This window comes from Triturus cristatus, chromosome 5_2, assembly GCF_964204655.1.
Source record: "Triturus cristatus chromosome 5_2, aTriCri1.1, whole genome shotgun sequence".
Classification (NCBI taxonomy): Eukaryota; Metazoa; Chordata; class Amphibia; order Caudata; family Salamandridae; genus Triturus; species Triturus cristatus.
The window spans coordinates 514,091,841-514,118,059 of record NC_140588.1 but is presented as its reverse complement, the minus strand read 5'-3'; the positions used below and the strand labels follow the sequence as shown (position 1 = coordinate 514,118,059).

At 42.6% G+C, this 26,219-nt stretch overlaps 1 protein-coding gene across 14 annotated transcripts in view; it reads right to left on the bottom strand.

The window, feature by feature from the left end:
• The window catches only part of LRRFIP2 (LRR binding FLII interacting protein 2), a 412,043-nt gene that overhangs the window by 280,708 nt on the left and 105,116 nt on the right, over positions 1-26,219 (bottom strand). For 12 of the 14 annotated variants that reach the window (XM_085607540.1, XM_085607550.1, XM_085607545.1 and 9 more), the window contains exons 3-4: positions 15,481-15,567; positions 9,928-9,978 (exon numbers count right to left, since the gene is read on the bottom strand). In XM_085607540.1, the coding sequence (XP_085463666.1) occupies positions 9,928-9,978; positions 15,481-15,567 (138 nt within the window). The remainder of the gene's footprint in view (positions 1-9,927; positions 9,979-15,480; positions 15,568-26,219) is intronic. The other 2 variants (XM_085607556.1, XM_085607555.1) reach the window with 1 other exon arrangement.

Sequence of the window (26,219 nt, the reverse complement as noted above, 5' to 3'; positions counted from 1 at the left end):
TTAAGACCTTTAATGTTCCAGGACACGATCGAGACCATCCAAAAAACAGGGAGTTCCTGTCACGTCCATTGGTCTCCCTCCAAGAACCACCCCTCAGAGGATACGACTGCTGCAATGGCGCTAGTGTGTCTGCCCTACAGAATTTGCCCTCATGCGACCAGAAGCCCCGTACCCCCCCAGCACCACCACCAGGAACCCCCCCGCTCCCCCCTACCCCCAACAACCCCATGAAAAAATATGCCAAGGCGCCAACAGGCTCTCGGCAGGAAACTTCATAAAGAAGCTAAACAACAATTTTGGCAATACGGTCAAGGCCCGTACCCCCTGTTGCCATGCTGCTATAGCATAGAGAGTACTTGTAGAGACTGTTTATGTCAATTACACCTCTGCAACGTAGTTCGGAGCGCTGGTGTGCTCCTTCCGTAGCACCGTCGATCCATCCCGGCAGCCCCTGTTGGTTTCACATGTGAGTGTGATATGGGGACCTCAGCACGCCAAAGTAGACCACCCCCACTGCGCATAACAAGAGAGTCACTTGGGTGTCGATCTATTCTTTGTGACTGTTTGTCATGAGCGGGTCTCTCTCCTTTATCAGCCCTCACCGGTAGAGGGACCCGAGGCGCCCTCCTCCGTCGGTATCGGGAGGTCGAGGACCCGCAAACCCTCATTCAGCTCAGTCCCATGGTGAGACTCGTTCGGGTATTCAAAGGTGAGACCAAAGGGATAAGTCCAACAATATTTGATGTTGTCCTCCCGAAGCTTGGTGGTGACAGGTCATAGGGATTTTCATTGCACCAAAGTGGCAGGCGCCAAGTCTTGAAACGGGTCACATTTATATGCATGAGAGGAGGCCTCATCATTCTTACTCGCTGCACCCAGATTGGCTTCTTTCGTTTGAAAGGAGTGCAGTTTCACCAAAACAGCTCTTGTCCGTTCGCGTTCGCCTGCCTGTGCAGGCCCCACTCGATGGACTCAGTTAATCTTGATCTTTAGTTGACGGGGGGGGGGCCAGTAGCTCCAACAAACGCTTCAAGGTCGGGCCCCTCCGCATTTTCTTCCAGGTCTCGGATACGTATGTTTTCCCTCCGAGACCTGTTCTCTAAATCCTCTGCCTTCAGAAGCATTTGTTGCAGTTTGGACTGAAGTGCCATCTGGGATTCGTGGAAGCTGTGGGAGCAAGCGTTGAGGGCCTGTGTCTGTTCCTCCATCTCCAGCACCCTGGAGCCCACCGCGTCCACATCTTGTCACAGGGAGGCCATCTTCTCAGTGAAGTCGGCTTTCAATTGATCCAAGGAAGCATGTAAATCTTTCTTCATCTCTTGGCAGAGGTCAGTTAAAAGTCCCATAGTGCGGCTACCAAATCCTCTCTGGTGAGAGCCATGGACCGCGCCTGGTCCAACTCAGCCAAAGTGGAGTTCTTGTCTGTGGCAGTAAAGTAATGGGAGACTTTGTTCGACGTCTTCTGAAGTGGCATAGGGGCTTTGCGGCGAAGGTCACTGGAGCCTGCACCAGTTTGTATCGTGGGAAGGCGCCCCGGGAAGCCCCCTAGTCTCTTCAGGCACCCTGCGCAAACACAGGCCGGTCGCTAGTTAAGGGATGCTAGCGGCCATATTAAAGGCAGGCAGCTGGCGCTAGGGAGTAGCATCCAAGACAGGAGCAACTAGAGGCAACGGTCTCAACCATGGAGGGAGCACAGGAGAGAGGGTGTACACCCTACCTCCACTCCTGCGGTCGAGCGATGCAGAACCGGGAACACCCCGATGCCAGTTAAGGGCGTGGGTGCCATTTTAAAGTCAGGCAGGGCACCATGTGTAATCCTCTCACAGCACCAGAATCAAAAGAAACTAAAATGTCTTTAAGGTCCCAAACTGCTAGCGATTCTCGCCTTCAGCAGGAATCAGTCCCCACGCTCCATGTTGTGCCCCAAGCGGCGAGCGCACCTCCATTTGTACCTTCAGGACTCACTCACAGCACTGTGCTGCCACGCATCCAGTGCCAGCTCCCTCGAAGCTGCGGCGGAAGATCGGGCGGGTAGGGGCACACCCAGGCAGCCCCCGTGAAGACGCAGTCCCGGGGAGGGTAGGCAGCATCCGAATTGTCATCACGCCAGAAACGACAACTTATGGCGGGCAATCCCGGGTAGGGGCACACCCAGGCAGCGCCCGTTCAGACCCGCGTCGCTCTCCGCATCAAGATGGAGGACGCTCCAGCCCCGCGCCTCACTGCTGTTAATGGTCCGTTTTTCTGTACGGAGCCGCCGGCAGAACCATTGGCCGCACTCCGGATCGGGTCCACCAAATGTCTCGTAGCAGCACACCGTGCTGGATTCGCTGCAGGTCTGAAAAATCACTTAGGGCAGCCACGGGGGTCCGGAGCTGAAGCGGTTCAAATCCGCTCAGCCATCTTGCTTGGCAACGCCCTTAATCATACATTTTAAAATTAGTTACCTTTAAAATTTATTTTAAAATTGCATTTTAGTATCAAATTATGATCTTTAAATTAATTTCAATTATTTTTATCAAGTATATTTAGGTAACATCTTAATTTCCATTTCCATTCAAAATGAAATTCTAAATTATTTCTATACTATAAATATTTATTAAAAACATCTTTTTATTGCACAGGGTATCAGTGTCTCGATCTTTACTCTTCTACAAATATCTTAGCACGACCAACTGGAACACACAGGTTCGCATTACTTCATCCTGTGGCCGCTCATTTATTATTCACTTTTGTGTGTCTGTTAATATGTTTTATGGGTGTCCAAGTCCCACCTAGGACATCCACTTTATTTATTTTTTTTAAACAAGGGTTCACGGGGGGAGGGAGCCCCAGAGCCCGTAGGCTCCCTGTTCCTTAAGGAGCCAGCATCTTTTGTCTGCAAGTGGCATGCCCTGGTGCCCACTCAGGGCACGCCAACATTTGTGTTTCCTTTTTAATAAAAAAATTTAAATGGGGTGCCCTAGTGCCCACCCAGGGCACCCCATGGCTAATCCTACATTGGTGGCGAGGCCCCTGCCAGCTCCCCTACTTGCACCTATGGCGGGTGCAGCAGGCACCGGCATTGCGCCAAACCGGCAAGATTATGCAAAGTTTTAAGGCAGTTGGACCGATTGATGGTGCCAAAGTAATGGATAAGTCCAGGAGTAATTAGAGTATTATTACTACTGTTGACTAATTGTCTTATATCATCAATTTCTGATGTGATGAGCACAAAACCCTGGTCTGAAACAAGCCTAGGTGGTTTCTAGGAGGATGCTTTGGCCCACAAAGTCTTGTAATTGTTTTGCCACTGTTTCTTCTATCGGTTTGGCACATAAGGTTAAAGTGAGATTGGCATATAGTTGGGGAGTCAGAAGGGCTCATATTAGTTTAAAAAAATCAACAACAAAAAATCAAGTTAGGTCTTAGTATAGCTTTTTTAATAAGAGAGGCACAATGCCTTCTTTAAAGGAGGCACAGATAAAGTGCAGGCAGGGCAGCTATTGACTGGGGAAGCAGGTTGGGTGGCTTGCTTGAGTTTATAAGGGGCAGACTCTTCTTCTGAATCAGCAGAAATGGTTTGTGGTCCTCCCAGTCTGCTGTTCCTCAGTAGAAAGGTTCAGCATTGTGAAATATATTAGTAGGGCTTTTATTTGGTCATCACAGATTTTCTTAATTTACTCTCAATATTTTGACAAGATATGCTAGTTCCTGTGTGGGAATAAAGTCATTGGAAACTGTTCAGAATCGACAGCCCTGGGCCACCAACAGAGACGTGTTGACTTATGGATGGTAACATAGCAAGGTTATAATGGGACATAAAGATTGTCACTAAGAAACTGACAGAAGTGCCCCGGCAATCACATGACAACAAAGACTCCAACGCACTAGCCCGAACACTGGGACTTACATCTTGATAAACTGACACAAGAGCACCAACAGTGACATGGTGATACTGGGCACATTGACACTGAACACTAACAGAGAATGCAAGCATGGATGCTGAGACAATGGCTTTGGGGAGTAACCCTGGGAGACCAACATGTAGACGCTTGAACAGAACACCAGGACAGTAACACAACAGAAGGACATTAACAAGAAGGAACTGACTGTAGCTCCAAAGCAACACAATTCTGACCCGTGTTACTGACATGGAGACACTGACACTGGGAAAGTGACACAAGGGCACTAACGGACTCTGATATAGGTACACAGAGACTGATACAGACACTGGGACATTAACATGGACATTGGGTATGAAAACAATGCAGAAGATTACTGCCACAGTCCCTGGGTAAATACATACGGACACAGAAACCAACATTAGGGCGTTGACATTGGGATGCTGACATTGGCACATGGGCAATGGGACAGAATAACTGACACAAACTTTGGCAATGAGGCACTCTCAATGGGGAACTGACACTGGGACACAGGTAGATGAACAAACAGGGACATTTGCAATAATACTGTAAACAAAGCGGGAAACAAACAGAGAAAACATGTTGTATTCACAAACAAAACCAGAAGGACACTGTCAAGTCCTCAATCCCTAATGTTGAGACAAAGGTACAAGCATTGGGACAAAGACATAGGGATGCCGATTACACTAGGAAGTGACAAGCTGCAGGGGTAGCAACAGGATAGTGCACAAACATTAACAGACAAAAATGCTAGGGGGTTACCAAGACTTGCAAATACATTTTGATAGGGACACTGAAACAGGGATGGCGACAACAAGACACTGACTCACTTATATGGGTACATTGACACAGGAGAACATGATTATGGATACGGACACAGGAATACTAGAACAGACAGTCCATCACTGGGACACAGCCACAAATTCCAGACAGATAAACGTCTAGGAGACAATGAGAAAGGAATGGTGACATTAGTACAATAACATGACACTGGGATGGGTTTATTTACACTGGGCAGAAGGAAGGAACAATGAAACTGGTGAAAGGATAAGTGGCTAGTTGACAATGACATGGATAGATTGGCATCCGGACACTGACATTGTGACGGATGCTGACATTAGAAGTCTGTGTCACTGACTCGGGAACATGCGGATGTATAAATGGTCTTTTACAATGGGACAAGAGGACAAAGGGACATTAATGCATGGGCACAGACTGGGAGGCCACAGACACTCAGACCATGGGCATAGTGAAGCAGTTTATACACTTAAACACACTATGATCCTTCAGGGCTGACCAACATAACTCCAACATCTGCCTTAGACAATGAGAGTTCCCAGAATACACCTTTTCAGTTCCCAGCACTGGGAGAAGGGCACATGCTTTCTGTTGTCACAGCGCAGATATTGGCGGAGGTTTCAATCAGATTAGGGCTACTCTATTCAGAGAAGAGAGGCTTCATTTCCCCTCATTTGTGAGCCTTCATCATCTTAACTGCATTGCCTACCACCTGTCGAATAAATTTGGAAGCACTGTGCAGATAGCTATAGAGTGAAAGAGGAGTCTTTAGAGTGAGGGTCTGCATTCACAGTCAGTGGTGTGGGGACCAAGCAGTTCTTATTTTCTTTAATAAACAAAAAAAGTCAATAGGCCAAAGTTTTTCGTAGGAAGCCACCGTCAGCATTAATACATTCTGGGTGGCTGAATGCCAAGGATGCATAGCTTTGATTCAACCTAATAACTCCTTCAACCAACCTACATTTGTTTTCTTTTTTCAGTTACATCTGTTTTCCTATTGTTTTCTTTACCCATCTTTCTTCAGTTTCTGCCTCTTTGGTCTTGTTCAAACTCTGATGATGAAAACTAAGTGTCCCCAAAAATGAGCTCTGGTGCCCACCATCTACAACCTTCAGATCAAAAAAAGCATTGGGCACTTAGGATGTGAAATCCTAATCTAATTCTCTTTCCTGTGGCCAATGGAAGTGGCACCATCGCTAAACTCACTCCCTGACTGGTGAATGACTTCCTCAAACACCCTATGCCTACCTTGTTTACTTCTCCTGCCTACTATTCTTTTGAGATTTCTCCCATTGGATAAAGGTACACTCAGAAAAGGGCTGACGGGTAGTGGCAGCATGACTTAGCCCGGACATGGTCTATACGCTCATAGCTATAGGCCTTATTTATAGTTCAACGGATGCCCCGACCATCCTACTTAGATTGTATAGGACCTGCAAGCACTCTAAATAGAGCGGACAGGACCTTTGCTGCTGCTTTATGACAAAATGCCAACTTGTTTAGGACTGTCATTTTGTTTCAATGATTTATATTGTTGTTTTAAGAATGAATATTAAAAAAAAAAAGCTTTCCTCTTCCCACCAATCTCCTCCAACGCTCCCTTGGCCACGTCTGCGGGGGTCAGAGTCCTACAGAGCAGACAGTATTATAAGTCTGTGTTCTTCCCATCCTTGGGTTAACCCTGCATCAGCTAAAAGTTGTAGGTGTATCTGCGGGTCTTGAAGTCCCAGAGCCTATTAGAGCATGTGAGCTCCCAAAGGTCTTCCTTTAGGAATGTCAGGACTGGATCTCACATCTTGGTGAATATACGAGATTCACCCCATAGATGGTACGCTATATTTTCATAGGCTAAAGAATGGAGTGGATACATGTCCAGTATGGGTATTCCCCGTATGACGGCCACCAGATCATCAATCATCTTCATTACCTCCAAGTAAGATAATGTGAAGACAATTGTTTTCCAGAAGTTCCCCATTTTATTGCAAGACCATAAAATGTGAAGCAGAGAGCCAGGTTCACTAGAAAGGCTCAAGCACATTGGCAAGTGGGGTTTGTACATAGCGTGGAGACGTACTGGAGTGTAATGCCACCTAAATGTGATTCTATATAAGGTTTCTCGACTCTGGGCATGGTGCACAAAGTTGATTGATCTCGAGTAGACAGCCCCCAAGTCGTTCTACCAGCTCTTTTGAAACTTTTCTAAGGTTGTTAATGGACGTGTAGCTGCCTCCTTGACCTGTGGTTGAGTGAGCCAGTGTGTCTTAGCTGCAAATATTTGAACCGCTCTTTCTCCGGAATCTGCTACAAGGTTTTAACATCAATGGATTGTCTGATATTGTCATTTAAATAAATGTCTGTAAATCTGTAACAGCCCTGGAAATAAACACCCAGAACTGATGCTTGTCCAGTCCCATCGGGGAGAAGTCAGTTTTTTCTTATTTATGTCTAGCGTTAAAGGTGACAGGTGTAAGACATACCCTTACATCGCACAATATTATCCCATACCTCCAGTGTTGCCGTAGAAATTGTCAACACATCAAGGTTATGGCTTCTGTCGCTTAGGAATCCACAAAACCTCTGCCAGCGCACATGCTGTTAAATTTTGATCTATAAATCATCAGATCTTCTACATTTCATCATGTAACCATTCTACAATACATCTGAGCTGCGCCGCTTCATAGCAGCAGTGTATATCTGGAATCCCCAGACCTTCCTGTCTAGGATGAGTGTGGCAGATTTGTTTATGTATTCATGTCTTTTCCCCTCCCTATATAAAGTCCGTACATTAATCATGCAGCTGGGAGTTTACTTTTCTGGAACGGAAGTGGGAGAGCTTGAAATGTGTACATGATCTTGGGGAGAATGGTCGTTTTGAGTGAAGCTATTCTACAAAGCCAAGACTGTACATGGAAGCTCCAGGAAATAGTTCAGTTTTCAGTAGTTTTAAGTAATTATAATAATAATACTAATAATAAAGCAACTTCTAAAGGGCAAAGGTTACACCATACGGTGTGTCGCCACGCTGGGCCAGACCTATCGAGGCTGAAGCAGAGTGCTAAGAGGAGCAGAGGCTTACCAGGAGCCTAACCAAAGATCTAAACAGCCAGGTATTAAGCCTATTAGGAAATGTTGTTTCAGAAGGTTCCATTCTCAGGTGAACCGGCAGGGAATTCCAACTTTTAGCTGCCCAATAGCAAAAAGAGCAGGCCCCTAGCCAGACCCTAAAAACACGAGGTACTGATACTAAGTTGGCCCCTGTAGACATCAGATTGCATGGAGGACGGTAAGACCGCGCCATAAAGGATAGGTATTTAGAGTCACTGTCATTGAGAATTTTCTGACAGAAGCACAAGGCTTTGAACGTAATTCTATTCCCCAGTGGTAGCCAATGAAGATTGGCGAGGGCATCATTGGCTGATGCCCTTCTGGAAGGATTTAGTATCATACGCACTGTGGCATTTTGCACCCTTTGGAGTTTAAGCCTCCTTTTGCCACACCAAGGTAGAGGACTTGCAGTAGTCTAACAGTGACGTTACCAGGGCGCGTACTATGGTTTTTCCTGCCGTCACAGGAAGCAGGTCCAAAATCTTTCTCAAGATTTTAGAGGGTCCCAAAACATTTCCCCGACGACACTCCTTACTTGGCTCTGTAGGGCTTTGATGTGTCTGGAGCATTCATAAAGGTCTGGGGTTAAGTAGATGCCCAAGTATGCCAGTCTTTTCATGGACCATTGGAAGGGAATATCAGCCTGAAGAGTGGCCACTAGTCATGAACTCCCTGACAACACCAATTGCAATGACTTACTGAGGTTAACCTAAGCCCCGCCATATCTTGGTATGCCTCCAGTAGAGGGATCCGCTCCTGCAAGATGGTCTGAGGCTCAATGAAAGATAGTAAAATATCGGCAAAGGCAGACACCTTAAAGTTGTCTTGGTGAAAGGGAGTGCCCTGAACCTCCCCTCACTCTTATTTTTGTAGTAACGGTCCTAGATAAAGGGTGAAATTATTGAGGGAGAGAGTGCAACCCTGCTTAGTGCCCCTTTAGATCTCTATCGAAGGGGAGCCTCTACCATTTACCTAGACCTTTGCCAAGTAGAGGAATATAGTATATTGATCCAGATTCTAAACCTATTGCCCAGAATGGATCTGAAGGGTGTAGCCTCATCGTGCCCCAGATAATCATATCAAGGGTGTTTTCTGCATTGAACAGCAGCAGAACTGCCTTCATATGTTAATTCTTGGCTAGGTCAATTAGATAGAGAGCTCTTTGTGCTGGCAATGGTAGACCTAGATGGAATAAAATCCGTTTTATCTACATGTATCAGAGTGGGTGATATAGCCTACAGGTAGGCTGTCAAACTTTAGCAAAAAATATCACATCTATGTCTACAGAGATTGGTCTAAATAAGCAGCATCTGAAGGGATCCTTGTTGGGTTTGGCGATCAGGGTCACCGTCGCCTCAGACATGGTCCAAGAGGGGGCTACAGAATTTTTTTAAAAGCCACTTATTTATCCATTTTTCGTTTAGTGAAATGTGTCTAGACAAACAACATTTGCCACACATTTCCCCAAAGGCACCTTGGGGGGGAAAGCACAACATAATGTATAATTGCATTTATGTTCTTATTGATTTAATCAATTTTACTGGTCAGTAGTGCTTTCAAAATACCATCTGACACATTTTCTCAAGCTTTCCAACTTTCCCAGGTCCCAAGTGTGGCTGAAACCAAGTGAAGCCATAAGGGCAAACTGTGCAAAGAATCTAAATAACAAGACTCACAGTAGAGAGTTGATATACGCCGAGCTCCACGCAAGCAACGATTTTAGAATAAATGTAAAATCAACGCACACATAGCCAGGAATACATATTGTATGACTCACATTTAAGATTATTAAATGATCTAAAGTTTAACGTAGTGCAACTTTCATTAAGTTTACCAAATCCAGAGGAATTGTGTTAAGGTGGCTCCTTTCTATATTACTACGCATAGAGAATCCATGTCAAAGTGATCACAACTACAATAATATTTTCTCAATACCAGATTAATAGATGAGCCAACACACAGCACAGCAATTCATGAAGATATCCACAAGAGTTAAGTGCGTCACAATCGGTGTTCCAATAAGTTGCAGTTTATGAGTAGTTAGTAGTACTTCACAACAACCCAACTCATTAGTTTTATAAGTGAACTGGTACATGCACAACAGGCACATTTGGCCTACCATCCATTTTTGGATCTGTCCCCATTTTCTATCATGTGAACGATGAGAAAGCTACAAACAGGTAAAAAGGGCAGGTTTTAACAAGTAGATGCTACATCGCTTCAATATTTGATGTCTTACAAGTGACTATGACAGAGCATGATACACCAACATTACATTTCATAGGTATGAGAGGAAAGACGCAAGTCCTGCTTAAGAAGCAGTGGAAAATGCACCCATGGTATTAAAATGCTCCCAGAAATATATATTAGGTAGATTGTTACCGCTTAATGTGATCGCACATTACTATGTGGTAGCCCAGATTGCTAAAAAAGCAAACCATTAGTACTTCCAGGGAGTGGAGTAAAGGCAATAGGTAAAAAACAATTTGCTTTGCATTCAAATCACAACACCTATGCACGCGGCAGCTCAATTCATGTCACCTGTAATGGGGAGCACTAATCAGTAAACTAGATTCTTTTGAAAATGTATACATCTCACAAAGGGGCAGCCCACCACAAATGCAAACCAGAGGGTTACCTAGTGAGCCAATGTAATCCTGCATTTAATCCTGCATCAAATTCAAAGATATATATATTTTTTTTTTAAATGGAACGGAAAATCATGGGGATGGCAATTGTTCAATTAGGTAAGAGCATCAACTGTGGTCAGCTATTCTAGATCATCCCTGACAGTTTAATACAATTGAAACTGAATATGTGTAAATTATGGTTCGTGTTGGTAAACAACATTACTAATTTGGAGCCAAGCACTGCTAATAATAAAGTAAAAATCAGCCAGTAATGTGCTTTTTTAAATCGAACAGAGCTGGTTACACAACCACCTAATTCTCTCCTTCACGCTCTTTAAAGTAGACTCCATCACACCAGGACCACTCCTTCATAATGGACCACTCCTATGCTCCTGCTTAGTATTGGTTATGGCGAAAGAGTGACATAGCAGTATGCTAAAGTCAGGAAACTGAATTGGAAATGCGCTCTGCAATTTGACAGTGCAACAATTGTTACAATCTTAAACAACTCAAATACCTGCACCACCATTTTCCATCAGAAAAAGCAAAATAAAAACTCAGCGGTGTGCACTTTCATAAAATATCATCTTGTCCAACGGACAGTGTGGACAGGAAGCTTCAGACATCTACTTATCCTGTGAAAAAATCCACTTGTTCCTTTCAGTACCACGAAGAGAGCTGACAAATTAAGGCAGCGTTCTCATTTTATGAAAGATCAGATGGGAGCCTCTTGGATTACGGAGGGGGTCATATTAGATCACAGTATTGGTTCTAGAAAGGCTCTAATGTTGACACAATTCCTAAAATCGACAAAGGGGTTTAAAGTAGTCAGGAAGTAGTAGCTTCGGGTTGGAAAGTCCTGTAAGCCTCTGAGCTGCCACAAACTATCATGTTTGACTTTGACAGTTTTGATTAACTCCATGCCAACATTTCTGCAACCTGGATAAAGATGGAAATTTACTCCTAACATTAAGTAAAACATTTTCTAAGGTGGGGAAAAAAAGGGGTTTGGGGAAAGGGAATTTGCGATCGCTCAGCAGATTTTCACATGAGCATATGGAAGTGTGCGTTTCTGTTCATGTGAAAATCAAATTCATTAAAGTTTGCTTCGAGTATGACTTCAAGGCACACATCTGGAAAGTTTTATTACTTTCTGAAAGATATACAGCTGCACCAATTTAAGGACATATGCCTGTGGGTGCACTTTTGTGACTTGTTTTAACAATGGGGCCACTAATTTCATTTCATTTCATCCACAAGAGTTCAACACCAATTCTCCATTATTAAAACTATTTGTTAAATATTGGAATGTATCAACTACGGTTTAGCAAATGTTGCCTCAAAAGAGTGGCATTTAAAGTTCAGCAACAGTATGGTAAAACCTTTTTACCAATTGCCTTTTGGGGAACATTGTATCTTGAAACAATTTAAAAAACCTTGCTTTTATGCACATGCCTATATTTGCATATACTCTCAGAACATTAAAATAGACACCTCAAATTATAAAATTTTGCTAACGTATATAATTTTTCAACTGGAACCACTGTCAATGCAAGAGCTTTCTCTGGTGATAAATGATTTGCACTAATGAATCGTACATACAAGTGTGAATCACTTATACATATGAATACAAACAAAGCTTAACTGGGAGAGAATCCGGTTTCACATATCGATTCCGTGTATATTGGCAAAGGGTGACGTGAAGTGTATATTGGCAAAGGGTTTGTGCTGCAGGGGACTGGACATACTTGTCGAGTGGCCAATAAACGAAAACACGCTGTCCTTCAACACAAACAACACGTTCCGGGGCATCTGGTGATAGAAATTCCACACCACTGAAATCCCTAAGGCTAATGGGAACCGCTCAATAACATTTACAAATAACGAGACGATCAACATACTTCACTAAAATCTTTCAGTAAAGGTTTACCTTTCTGAATTCAAAATACACTTTTGTCTCTAGCAGTAACTATTGCTTTCAAAATACATGCATTTGTACCAGTGTATTTGAGTTTACAAAGTCATTTTTAAGCAGAGATGAGAATGCTTTTAAAATGCACACAAGACATATCTTACACCCAGGGGGTGGAATAATAAAAAAGCAATCTACTAATATTCGCTTTAATCATAACTTTCTTGAACCTAGCAAGAAATGGTGCTCTGTTCTTATTTTGTATTCTAGTTTGTATTCCATGCGGAGAAGAGCAGCATGCAAACACCAAGTATCAAGGATGAATTCATGACAAAATATGTACTTATTTTAATCATCTTTAAAAGTCTCCATTTTACCTCTACAACAAAACAAGATTTATTGGCAAGAGGGCCATCAGAGAATTTTGTAAAGCCAATGTAAATAGCTTTTTAACTCACTAAGAAATTTATGTAAATGAAGAAACTGACAGAGGAAAGGATTCAACAGGCTGAGAATGTCTTTCAGTGTTATATTGCCTTTTTTAGGTTTGACGTCATCTAAGAACATTTGTTTTTAATAAAAATAAATATAGCATACATGTTTACTTAAAGGAGCTTTCAGTCTGCCCTCTTAATCATCCACTGGTCTGCTGTAGTGACATTTCACTTCTACCAACCACAGCTCACCTTATAACATCGGGCACAAGGTCAGCCCACTTTGGCCATTGGCTTACCTCACCGTTAGTGACGGCATTCTGCTCTTGCACAATTTGCAGACCTGAACAATAAGATGCCTCCTTTAGTGCCAGGGCCAACTGATACAATGTGTCCTATGAATATATATAGAGAGAGATATCCATCTATTCCTCCATCTATCTATCTCTCATCAGCCAACCCCATACATATTGGCCTTGTCAATGCTGGTTTACCTTTTGGAGTTTATATTAGTGCCATTTTCTGGCTTTTATTACTTTCAACAACTCCCCGACTAGTGAAGTTCTCATCAAATATTGTGTAAATAAAAAAAGGGACAATACTTTGGCTGTGCTTCAGGGGACGGACAAACGCACAAACAGGAAGTGAATTAGGCACAAGCTGACCAAAGAGAAGCAAGGAATGAAAGTGATGAAGCCAACCAATGGTATGCAATGGGTGGGATGAAAGCCCACTGTAAAATAAAATGTTTTGCAGGCGACAACACATGCGTTTCCGGTGAGACAAAGGGTACATGGTTCATGTTATAATTTGCCACCTCTGCGTGACACAGTCATCTAATGCCTGAATGAATAGAAAACAATAAAATGGTAAGAACAATACGCAACTGAAGTGGAAATGCATCGCGATCAAAATGATTTTACTAATAAATGAAAGCAGGATAGTACCCCAAAAGGAAGACAAATTATCAAGATCGAGGTGGGATTTATTTAATTAAGACAAGCTTTAACAAACCTAAGACTAGATGTTACGTGCATAGTACTGTTTAGTTAATAGGTCAAAACTGTCAGCTATTTTCTTCTTATACTTAACTGTAGCACAATGTTACCCCTTTTTCAAGAATACGGCAACAATATTAGAAATATTAAATATAACATATCAGCAACAATCAAAAATCAACATACTGCAGCTTTCCATACCAAGAGCAAAATGTATGCATAATATAAACAGGCCTACAAAATCCAATATAACAATAAGGAATACGGAAACTGTGGAATATTGGCATACAATAATATCCAGCTACAAAATTACGGACCGTTTAAAGCAACAGAAAGTCATACATTGGAGAACATGGAGGTACAGATAGAGGGACAAACCGATCTTGATGAGTCGCTATCAAATAACATTAAGGCAAAGAAAGACAACTCATTTACAATAAATGTTGAGGAAATTGCAAATAGGATATGTTTCCAAGCAAGACATTTTAGAGCACACTAGCTAATTAGCTCAAATAAAAGCACGCACAAACCAAGTTATTTTCCTTACAAAAACCTTAAAGTGCAGAGGAAACCAAGGCACAACCTAGCAACAACTTCCTAATCAAGAGCAAACATTAAGCCATAAACCATTGCAGTAACCTGAACGCTAAATAAACATAACTTGATGCCTAGAAGATGGCATCTAACTATGTTTAGTCACTTAAACAGGCATTCAAATTGGTCTTTAAGGAGCCTCGATACACAGTTGGGGAGATTGTCAGATAAAGCCGGTTCTGTAGTGATGCAAATTTGTGACCAGGGCATATAGATATTATGGGCAACCTGTGTTCTCACAAACATTTCTGGTCATCAAAAGAATGGGAGTTAAAGCATTTGCAGACAGCCATTTGCCCAATAATGTAGAATGCTGCCCATCTTAAATGTAGTGCCCTTGTTTCCATTCTCAGATAAGTTGTGAGAAAGCTATCCTTCTCCCTTGGCTCAACACAAAAATTTACACATCTGTAATTAGTGCCACATACTGAAGATCCTATTCAAGATAAAGGGATTATGACCAATCTTCAGGTCAGCAACCCAATAATCAATAATATTACCTACACAGAGAAGGCTAGGTCATAAAGTTCTCAAATGTTGTAAAATTCAACCAATACGGTCATTTATTCTGGTCAAAACCCTGAGCACTGTTGAGTTATCTTGCACATGGTAATTAGAAAAAGGGATACTTTGTTATGTGTTTTCCTCCATCAATTGCTAAAACTCATTTTTATTTAACACTTGGCAGGAAATCGATTGTGATGACAGGAATGAGTCTTTGAGAAAAGGATTATAAATATTTCTAACACAAAGGATTACAATAATCACTCTGCATATCCACCTCATTAGACTGGGATGCCATAAGTCAATAACGGAATAATAGTTTGATATGCCTTTCTTAGAACAGCAAGAAACCGACATGTAGACCTCTTTAGAAAGGTCGTATTGTTATTGCGTTATAGTTGCTTAAACACATGGTGAACAGAGACAAATCAGATCTATACAAACTATTGCAAGAAGATCTGAACACTTAGATGCTAAGCAACAAACGTATGTATTTTTTTTTTTATACTGAGCAACACTTCGGGCATGTATATGTTCATTTAAAAAATCAATAAACTGTGTTAAAGAAAAGTGGTAGGTGTTAAAACTTGTAACTAATACCTCTTTTTGTTGTCTTTCCAATTCTCGCATTCGTATATCTCTTGCTTCTGCACGGGCTGCTCGCTTGGCTGCGAGTCTTGCTTCAGCCTAAAAGTTAATAAAAAAGTTATATTCATTACCACAGAGAATCATGCATTTCTTATGAAACTGCGAGATGAATACCAGTGATTGTAGTACTGCTATTTCAAATGAGGAATCTATTGCCTTAACTCATAAATTAAAGAGTCTCTTGTGGTCCGTTGGGCAGAGAGCAGAAGCACTACACATGGACACATACAATCACAATGGAAAACAGATGTTACTGACTGGTGTAGTTTAGGTTTGATCTTCTGTTCGGTCATTACTACTTCAACTTCATAAATGAATATCTTCTGTGCACAATAAGTAACAACTATTATTTTTTACACTTAAAACAATTACATTTATTTGGAGCATGGCCATTGCGATATTGTGTGGGATGTATTTGCGCACCAGATGCAAACGGAAACTTTAGCAGAACTCGAATAATTAGCAACTTTATTTAAGAAATTACAGAAGGCAAGTAGATTGTGAGTTTAAACTCATGTATGCAGCAATATATATCAGGGTACTGAATTACAGCTTTTACATTTCTCACAGCTAGAAGATGAATGGTGATAGGAAAGACATGTTATATTGACAATTTTGAACCCATCAGAGAGTTTAGGAGGTGGGATGATTCCACTTGAAAATAGAGACTTCAGCTATAAAGAGTATAGTAATAAAGGTAAAACTATATAGATCACAAAATGAAAACCATATAAAACGGTTATTCCTTTGAAGCTTGGGGAAATCCACTAAATGGCTACACAAATAGATTAGAGATCAAGTACTCTTAAATGCAACATTTTGGTTTATAGAGTAACAGCAAATAAAGATTGGTAGCTACTGTTCATCAAGTGAGACCCATGTCTAAAGAATCCATAACTGAATGACATCCAAGAAACACTTTTCTTTTTCCAACTGCAGTTGCAAATTATCTTTGATAAATTGGGTTTAGATTTAATCCAGTAGTTGATACAAAGTGTTCAGATCATTTATTTGATTCAAGTGAAATCTACAGGTGTTCAAGAGAAACTAAATTTTGGAGACAATTGGGCTTTATGTGCTTGGTTTTCAGAAGTTATTAGGCAGGCAACTGTTCATAAAATGTGGAGCACTGAAACCGTATTCTTTTTAAAAGATTACTTAAATAAATATGTTACATTTTGCTCTTTTCTGTCCATGCCTAATATTCTCCACTTCATTAGGATGTGTATTCTGACACACCTATTACTTGAATAACTAATCTCAAACAGGAAAAAGAGCAAATCTTCCATTGAGAGCAAACTGTCCTTTCACACTCCCTATCGTGAGCACATACCTTAATCCAAGACATAGCTAGCTTCTCTACACTATGGAACCAGAGGAGGGTGTGGTGATGGCCGGAGAACAGTACCTCAGGGGATTCCAAGATTGCACTGTCTCTATATCTAGAAGATAATGTCATACTTGAATGACTTAGTACCCCATGTGTTTGATAAATATGGTATTGTAAATGTGCCACCCATACACATACTACTGTGTCTGTAATCATTCTCAGATGGAAAATGTAGGAGTGAGAAAGTTAGTGACGTCTCAAAATAAATTACGGATAACTGACAGGACTGATTACGTTCAAGGTTAATGCTAAACATTAACATAAGTCAGAGAATTCAGGAATGATAGGTTAACCTGGAAGTGGCGGGAGGGGATAACTAAATCAGTGGATTACATTTTAGGGCACTCATGCCTAGCGGACAAATAAGATGAACATAATGTGTGTGTTGTTATGCACAGAGCTCTTGTACTGCAAGGACCTTCTTACTATGCTCTATTTGGGTCAAGACTGTGGTCCTCCAAATAATGTCTCTAGATCGATGCTATTACCAAAAACCCCATTAACTCGACCCCAGTACTTGAAAACCATGTTCACAATTTTTTTAATTAAGTTTATCACCATTTCTTTGCTTATTTTTGGTGGAACACCCACCCTCAAACACCCCACTATTATCATTCCTACCATCACATACATATATGTAGAGGTCAAATCGTGTGCATTACTTCTCCCACCAAAACTGTGATTATAGTTTTCTAGGAAAATTGTTTTATGATCACTGCTTTCTTAGCTAGAGTGTAAAGATGGTCATATGCCATTTGTCTGCCTAGGTAATAGATTTTTGCTTGAGTACTGGACTAGACTGCGACACAATTAATTAATTTCATGCTCACAGCAAAATGTAATTCAAAGGAACGGAGACGTCACTTAAGAGGTCCTTTGGTATGAAGGAGGAGAACATGAGCGAAATGCTGATGCTAACATGCTTAAGCGTGAGATAGTTCTGTACAGTGCTTAGCATGACACTGAAAGGGAAAGGAAAGCTGCTTAAGGTTTGCTAGTCAAACCTTTTACATAGATTTCACAATTCAATATTATAAACCGAAAGAGCAATGGTCACCTCAAAGGATTAGGTATGACGTTTCTTCTACTTAGGTGTGTGAATTGTTATGGAAGGATAGCCACAGACTGGTTTAATAGGTTCCTGCTAGATGCACTCAAGGCTGAGATCCCAATTTTGTCCCACTTATCGGATGCACTTCGACATGCTGAACAATTCTACGTCATTTTACATGAAAATTATCATCAGTGCATTGGAATATTAACATTCAACGTATATCTACTTACTAATGGACTTATGTTGGGGCACAGTTATGTCAATTTTGGATTCTGAAAGGTTCTCAAGAAAATATCCTAAATCATTATGGATGTGAAAAATGTACACTGACTTTAAAAGCTGAATTTCGAAGGATCAACTAAATGGAGTGTGATATCAGATCACAGTTTTGGTCTCAGGGGTTAAGAAGCCTTTCCTTATTCTCACCTCTCTCTCTCTCTACAGTAGTCTTGCACAATGCTTATTCTCTTGCTTTACCACACGACAGTCTTTTGATGCCTCCTATAATCCACAATCTTCTCTACATGGCAATCTCTCAACGGTTTGCATACTACTGGTATGGGTGAAGTGATCTTCGTGATTTCAAAGGGTTTAAAGGATGGTACGTGTTAACTCTTTCTAGTTCAAAACCTGCAAATACTAACTCTGTTACCCTAGGTATCCATTCTTCAAGAAAGGGAGGTGCATGAGCGTTTTAGAATGAGGCATCCGGTGTCTATCACTCTGCTTGTTCCTGTATCATACACAGTAGCTGGATAAAGTTGTACTTCATTCTTGTGGTTGTTGTCCGCTGGCATTTATTCACAGTTCAAGGTCTGACCTGTACTCATAAGGATAGTTGAGCCTTGCTTTCATCTGCCATGCGTTCTCTATCCTGGTGATGAAGGACATCGTAGTAGACGCATATCCAGAATCCTTCCCTAATCAACACCTGTTTTGCACCAAAAAGGTTTAAGGTGACTCCGGAGTTAATATTTGATTTTGTTTCCACATGCAAACTGGAGTCAGAACTAGGATTCTGAGTGATAATTCCCTAGGCATCGAACTGTTCAATTAGTCGGCCATCTTCCACTCCTGCCAAACTATGCCCCACCACTTGTCTTCTGTAATTTCATTCACTTTCACTAACATTGCAGGGATGCGCCTCGTTACTCTTTTTAAGCTGCAGACAGACGCCCAGGGTCTGCGTCTGGGCCTGCCCCACCAATGCGCACAGTGGTCACTGCGCCGCATAAGAGCCATGTAGCGTGTCTATTCCCCTGTGAGGTGTATCATCAAGCTATGGGGCTGCCTCAACCAACTGGGGATATAGAAATTGGGGGGGGGGGGGGGGGGGGGCAGGGGGGGTTGCACTATGCCGCGGATAGTGATCAACAGTAGTCTTGTGCCTGAGAGCTGGACCATCGCGTGGGATGATGTCGGGGTTTTTGCAAGTGCGGGGATGGGAGGATAGTCGGGTGAGGAGGGGGATGCGGGGGCGCCAGTTACCACCTATATGGAAGCATGGTAGCGGGACAGATGAGGTCTACGTCCGCGACCCACCGGGTGCCTGGTCTTGTCGTGTGTCTCCCTGGGTGGGCTCCTGGCTCGCGGCTTGGGGATCGATTGTTCGTGGACCCGCCACAGCTGTGGTTTCGTGCGCGAAGGAGTGCATTAGCATGGCCCATGGCAGGGAGATCGGGTGTTTGCGCATCCCTTGGGCTTCCTCCGTTCTGAGTAGTGTTTCCTCCGCTTTACCCCATTTTTTGACTGCCCCTACCCATGACGCTAGGGGGGCCCCTCCGGTGTCTTCCAGTGCATGGTGATGCACCGTTTGGCTAGGAGAAGCACTAGAGCACTAGGAAGGCGTAACGTCTTTCCACCTTCTTGTGTTTGTGCCGTGCCGCTTGTGTATACCCAGGGCGCTCGCCTCCCATGTGTACAGGTCTTGTAGCCCAGTGACCGTGCGGAGAGCGCTATGGATCGCGTGCCAATAACTATGCAGTGTCGGGCAGTCCCAAAACATGTGTATAAACGAGGCAGCAGTGGGTTCCAGGCATCTGGGGCAAGCAAACGAACTGTCTGGGAAGTATTTCTGTAGTTTTTCGGGAGTGAGGTACGCCCTGTGCAGGATGTGCAGTTGTGTATTCTTAAAACGGTAATTGCGGGACACTTTTTTGGTATGCTCCAGGGCCCTGGTCCATTCTCTATCATGTAGGGTTCTGCGGAAGTCAGTTTCCCAACGCTCTCTGAGGGGTGCAGGCGTGGGTTGCCGCAGGGTCCGCATAGCTTTGTAGATCCAAGTGACTTGATGGCGTCCTGGGCCCATCTGTAGGATCGCGTGGATGACCGGGTGTGTGTGGGGGGGGGGGGGGTTCCTTGTCGATCGCGCGCCACTGCCTTCGGCAGTCCGTGAGAAGCTGCCTATGCCGTAGGAATTGCCCTTCGGGAAGGTCGAAGTCACCGACCAATGCTGCGAAGGTCTGCAGGTTCCCTTCAAAAAATAACATCCCCACCTCCGTCACAGCACGATCTGTCCATGTTTGCTGCATTCGCTCCGTGTAATGCGCCCGACCCCTGGGGAGGCCCACCAACTGCAGCAGTGGAGAGTACAGGGGAGCATCCAGACTAAGACGATGGACACGCGCTATTCAATTGGCCTCCTCTTACTGTTCTTTGTAAAAGGTGGCTTTTGATTCGTGAATAGGTTTAGTACTCTCTTCTTAGTAATTCCCTCTCTTCTGTTATCCCTCACGAGGACATCCCCTCTTAAATGTATCTTACTCTCTAGGTTTCATTAACAGTTAGTGAGCACTATTTAACGTCTTGTTGAAGAAGGTACAACATGCACGGCTTGCTAATCGCACTTTATTATATTTTACAATTGTAGGTTTTTCAAGCAGCACGGCACGCCGTGCTTTATCTTCAAGAATAGCAGCTGCGCACCTTCTCCAACCACATTGAGCATGCTGCACTCTTCCTTTAACATTGGCAGCCACTGCTTTTTTTAAGTTGTGTGGCTCACCAAACTTTTTTTTTTTAATGGTTTGCTTTTTTTTTTTTTTTTTTTTTTTTAAAGCGCGGTACGCCGTCTTGATTTGAAAAACTGGTGCCCACGCCCATTCCAACCGCACTGCGTTTCTGTACTTTACCTTGAACATTGGCAGCCACTAATTATTAGCATTTGTTTGTATAACAAACGCATTAGGAGTGCGCCTGCTCCGTGCAAATGCGATGCGGTCTTGAAGGGTTTCTCCAACTGCCTGAACACACTGTGCCACAAAATGGGCAACTAACCACAGGACCTGGATACTAACCGGGACGTAAAACCATCTGCTCGTAAGTCAGTTTTATTTTCAGCAATGTTCCTTCTACCTCCACTCCCTTGTACCTGCGCATCCTTCAGTCTACCCGGTTGCTGTACACAACCCCGGACTGCAGAGGACGAGTTGGCCGGGTGGTGTGCGGGGTACATGCATGCCGTGGCATTGCATGCTGTGGCATTTCAATGCCTACAATTAAGCCTTAAGTTCAGGGGTAAAATTAACACACCAGTAATATTTCAACAGATGCACATTGTATGTTGGCATATTACCTTCGGGTTTCTTCTTTTAATTTATTCCATCCAGTTTTAATTTTTCTCTTTGAACGTTGGTCCCTTCCCACACTAAGTCGCCATGCCACTTCCCTTCTTTTCCCATAACTGTCCTACATATGATTTCACTCCCTGGGAGCTTCATGCTTACACATACGCTTCCATACTTTATAGTGTGCACATACTTTCTTTAAACAAAAACCACTCCACTGCAAATAAAACAAATACAAATATGGTGTCATTTATAACACCAGTAGCTCTAACTTTACAAATACGAGACCTATTGCATTGCAAAAGCTTGTTTTTAGATTTGTGGTAATGTGAATTGAAGTCCCTACACTGCGAGCAGGAAAGGCACAGGATTCTAGTAACCAGCACCACAAACCTTTTCTACACATCCTTGTCTCATTTGCTCGATTCAAATTAGGGATACTTTCCGACTACAATACAGAATGATTTATCAAAGTGAAAGTAAAGAAAAAATTAAATAAAATCGCTGCGTTTTATGGTCTTTATTCCCTGTACCGCAATATTCTAAAAGAAAGTCTTACATTCTGACATCAACGGGTCTCGCAAACTCTCTGAAATTTTCAATACAGTCAATGAAGGTATTTCAGGATTTGCAAACAGAAAGCAAAAGTCCATATCCTATAGAAAGTAGGGCTCCACATTCCAAATAGGCACTATTTTCAAATTCACTTAAGACACAGCAGAATACTGAGGACATCTGTGAAGACGACTGTCTGGAGACAAAAACAGCCAGCCTGAAGCTGCTACAGTCAGCACGGATAGAGCACAATGGTCAGAAGAAGAATTGTTTTGAAGGCTTGTTGTGAGGTACAACCAGGCCCGCACACAAGTCTCAATTTTAGTTACACGTTTAAACTTGACATTTTTTTCTAATGCTGACTTTTTTCATTAGTTGCACGTACACAATGGCGTACTTAGAAAAACTTTCTGCATGCAGCACATTTCTTAGTACGTATTTGATCATGTTACCTGTTCACTCTGTCCAAGGCTAATATTGAGCGTGATGCCCTTGCATTTGGTTGTCCAATTAGAGACAGCTCTGAATCTCAAGACAAAATCACATCAGCGCTGCACATTTGACACAGTGTGATAGAACAGTGCTTTATTGTATAAACCGCCCCTAAGCCAAATTCTGCAGTGGAGCACTTCGGCTTGGATTATCCTGGAAAGCTGTGCACTGTGACTGAGATGCAGCCCTGTTGACTCTAACCTTAATCCTACAAAGGGTGATAGCCTCCTCTACACCAGATCGGCTTCCTGATACATCGTACACAGGTATGGGGTGTTTGGTTGTCCCAAGAGATCTGGCAGAGGGTACTCCTACTCACTAGTATAGGTAGAATTAGATAGGATTACAAGTATAAATGTAATTATATAATCACACAACAATGTTATAATGGTGAACCGTTTCGCTTTTTCACCATTCTTGTAATGCTGGTTGCAATGCTATCTTTAAATCAACTAACAATTGCAGCACACGCTTTTCACACAAGAATACAATTGTTTCAATAATTGTTTGAAAAGCTAATTTGTAGCTTTCTAGCGTTTCCCTTGGGCATGCCTGAGTAACGAAAGGGTAGATCTTTTTTCCACAATTTCCTTGGGGAAATAGAGTGGTCATGTTCTGAGGGTGCAGATACCATCTGGTAACCTGGTATGGCTATTGGTAGAGATGGGGCACTGTGAGCTAGCTAGGAATTGGGCCAGCATACTATGATGATAGGTGTGGACTCAGTCCCCATATTCTGACTGTTATTTTGTCCAGATACACAGTACTACTTAATTCGTAGGAACCGTATGTCACATGTTTTAAAATGGCCTGAACATCCAGCAAAGTAATCACTGGCATGGACGCTCCCATACAACATACTTTGTGCTTGCAGATCCTCCCACAAAAGCACTCTGGCATGTTCTCATCTAACACAACGGGTATGATTAAGGGCTGGAGCATAGACAAGAGGAGAAATAACTTTTTAACCATCCCTCCAGATGTTTCAGCCACATATGAAGAGGGGTCTGATCCACGACTTCAACCATTTGCCACTTATTGCATAAAATGCAAAACTTTTACACACCACTGAATTGTCACTTGGGAAATAAAAACATATGCTTTTTTCCCAATCGATGACTGAATTTAAAAAGGACTGTATACACAGTAAAAGTAGAGGAAAAGTTAATTTTCTTTAACTCTAAGTTCTAGATTATAAAAAGGGCCTTCATATATTCTGCCAAAAAAGTTCCAGTACAAAAAAAAATAATTATAATGTATACAAAAAAGATAAAAATGACCACCCGCCTCCCACTCACATAACAAGTGTATGGCCGCCCATGCGGGGATGGGTACAGGGCCAGCGTCCAACCCTCAGCAACACATGCCCAGAATGTGTGTGCAGTGGGTGTTGGCTGTCCTTGTATTGAATTTGGTGTGGGACCTGGCCACAGCCAAACCCTGCTGCGCATGCAAAACCCCTAGGTAGAGATGAGCACAGGGCTTAGGCGGGCAATACTGTGTTGGTCGCTTGCAGCAGGTTGTATACAGGGCCTGGCAAGAGACTGGCTGCTAGGGTAGGCCGCAGGCCCTGTGGCCCACTCCTAATGCACACAGCCAGCTGTGCAGAGTGAGAGCAAGCACCCCGTGGCATGATGTGCACAGCCGGAGGTTAGCTGCAGGGACTATTCGTCTGCAGCACATTAGGGGCTGCGGCACGTTACGAGTAAAGCCCGAGGCACGTTATGAGTAGAGTATGTGGTACGTTAGGCACAAGGCCTATAGCAAACTCCCTCCTCCACACAGCCAGAGGTAGTTTGCTGCAAGGCTTTAGTTAAAGATTAGCACAAGAGGCGCCAGGATCAGTTGGATGTGGTCTAGGATTAAATAAAAACCCAGAAATTCAATGAAGAAAACTTCATATTAAAGTGAAATCTCGGTTAGCTTTAGTTTTAAGACCTCAACTTATGCTTATAAAAAGACTCACATTCACTGAAAAAAAACCAATCTAAAATCACTGAAATTAGTCCTGTATGGACCACCCGCCTCCCACTCACATAACAAGTGTATGGCCGCCCATGCGGGGATGGGTACAGGGCCAGCGTCCAACCCTCAGCAACACATGCCCAGAATGTGTGTGCAGTGGGTGTTGGCTGTCCTTGTATTGAATTTGGTGTGGGACCTGGCCACAGCCAAACCCTGCTGCGCATGCAAAACCCCTAGGTAGAGATGAGCACAGGGCTTAGGCGGGCAATACTGTGTTGGTCGCTTGCAGCAGGTTGTATACAGGGCCTGGCAAGAGACTGGCTGCTAGGGTAGGCCGCAGGCCCTGTGGCCCACTCCTAATGCACACAGCCAGCTGTGCAGAGTGAGAGCAAGCACCCCGTGGCATGATGTGCACAGCCGGAGGTTAGCTGCAGGGACTATTCGTCTGCAGCACATTAGGGGCTGCGGCACGTTACGAGTAAAGCCCGAGGCACGTTATGAGTAGAGTATGTGGTACGTTAGGCACAAGGCCTATAGCAAACTCCCTCCTCCACACAGCCAGAGGTAGTTTGCTGCAAGGCTTTAGTTAAAGATTAGCACAAGAGGCGCCAGGATCAGTTGGATGTGGTCTAGGATTAAATAAAAACCCAGAAATTCAATGAAGAAAACTTCATATTAAAGTGAAATCTCGGTTAGCTTTAGTTTTAAGACCTCAACTTATGCTTATAAAAAGACTCACATTCACTGAAAAAAAAACAATCTAAAATCACTGAAATTAGTCCTGTATGGTCAGGTTAAAATAACTACATTTTTTATCCTTGTTATGCACTGCTAATGGTCTTATATAGGACATCACTGATGACATCATCTAATGCTACAAATACATTATTATAAAACAGATACATTCTTACGAAGTGTGGCACATAAAGTACTGTTATAAATAAATACCTACGTTTTGTAGAGTTATTCGTCCATGTAATTTGTCTATCAATACACCATATTGTACGGTAACCAAAACTACAGAAAGAGGAGTCTGCTTTACACATTAACCAAAGAACAATCATAAAATCAAAAGGATTGGTTTAAAAAACACATACACCAATACTGAAACAGAATGCAACTGATTTAAACCTTTGTGGGAAAAGCATACAGGATCATCACCATCACAATATGGCTACATCCCACAATCAACAGTGATAATAAATTACATATTACACTTTGTGTGTTTACCTTTGAATATGTTTATTGATTGAGTTATATATAGTGCTAACGTATCGCCTAGTGACCACTTCAGAACACTTGGAAGCAGAACTGACATAAGGACCAAGGTGAACAGGACAGGTTTAGATGATTTAAAAACGAGTAAGGGTAATAGAAGAAGTGGGTCATGGGAACTGATGGTTAAAAGGTCAGTTTTAGATAAGCCTCCTACCCAGGATGATAAACAAGTTTTATATATTTACTTTTTGTTTTATTTAGTGCTAGCATTTCTCCTAGCACATGGGAAAGGATTACATACAGATAAGTACATATATTATGAATGTGCATTACAGAAGTTCTGAAATGTATACTATTCACACAGTCTGCTGTACTCTTTGTTGCCTCATTCTCCTCCGACGATAGATGGACTCTGAAAATGATTTCGCTCATACTATGTCAATATAATTAG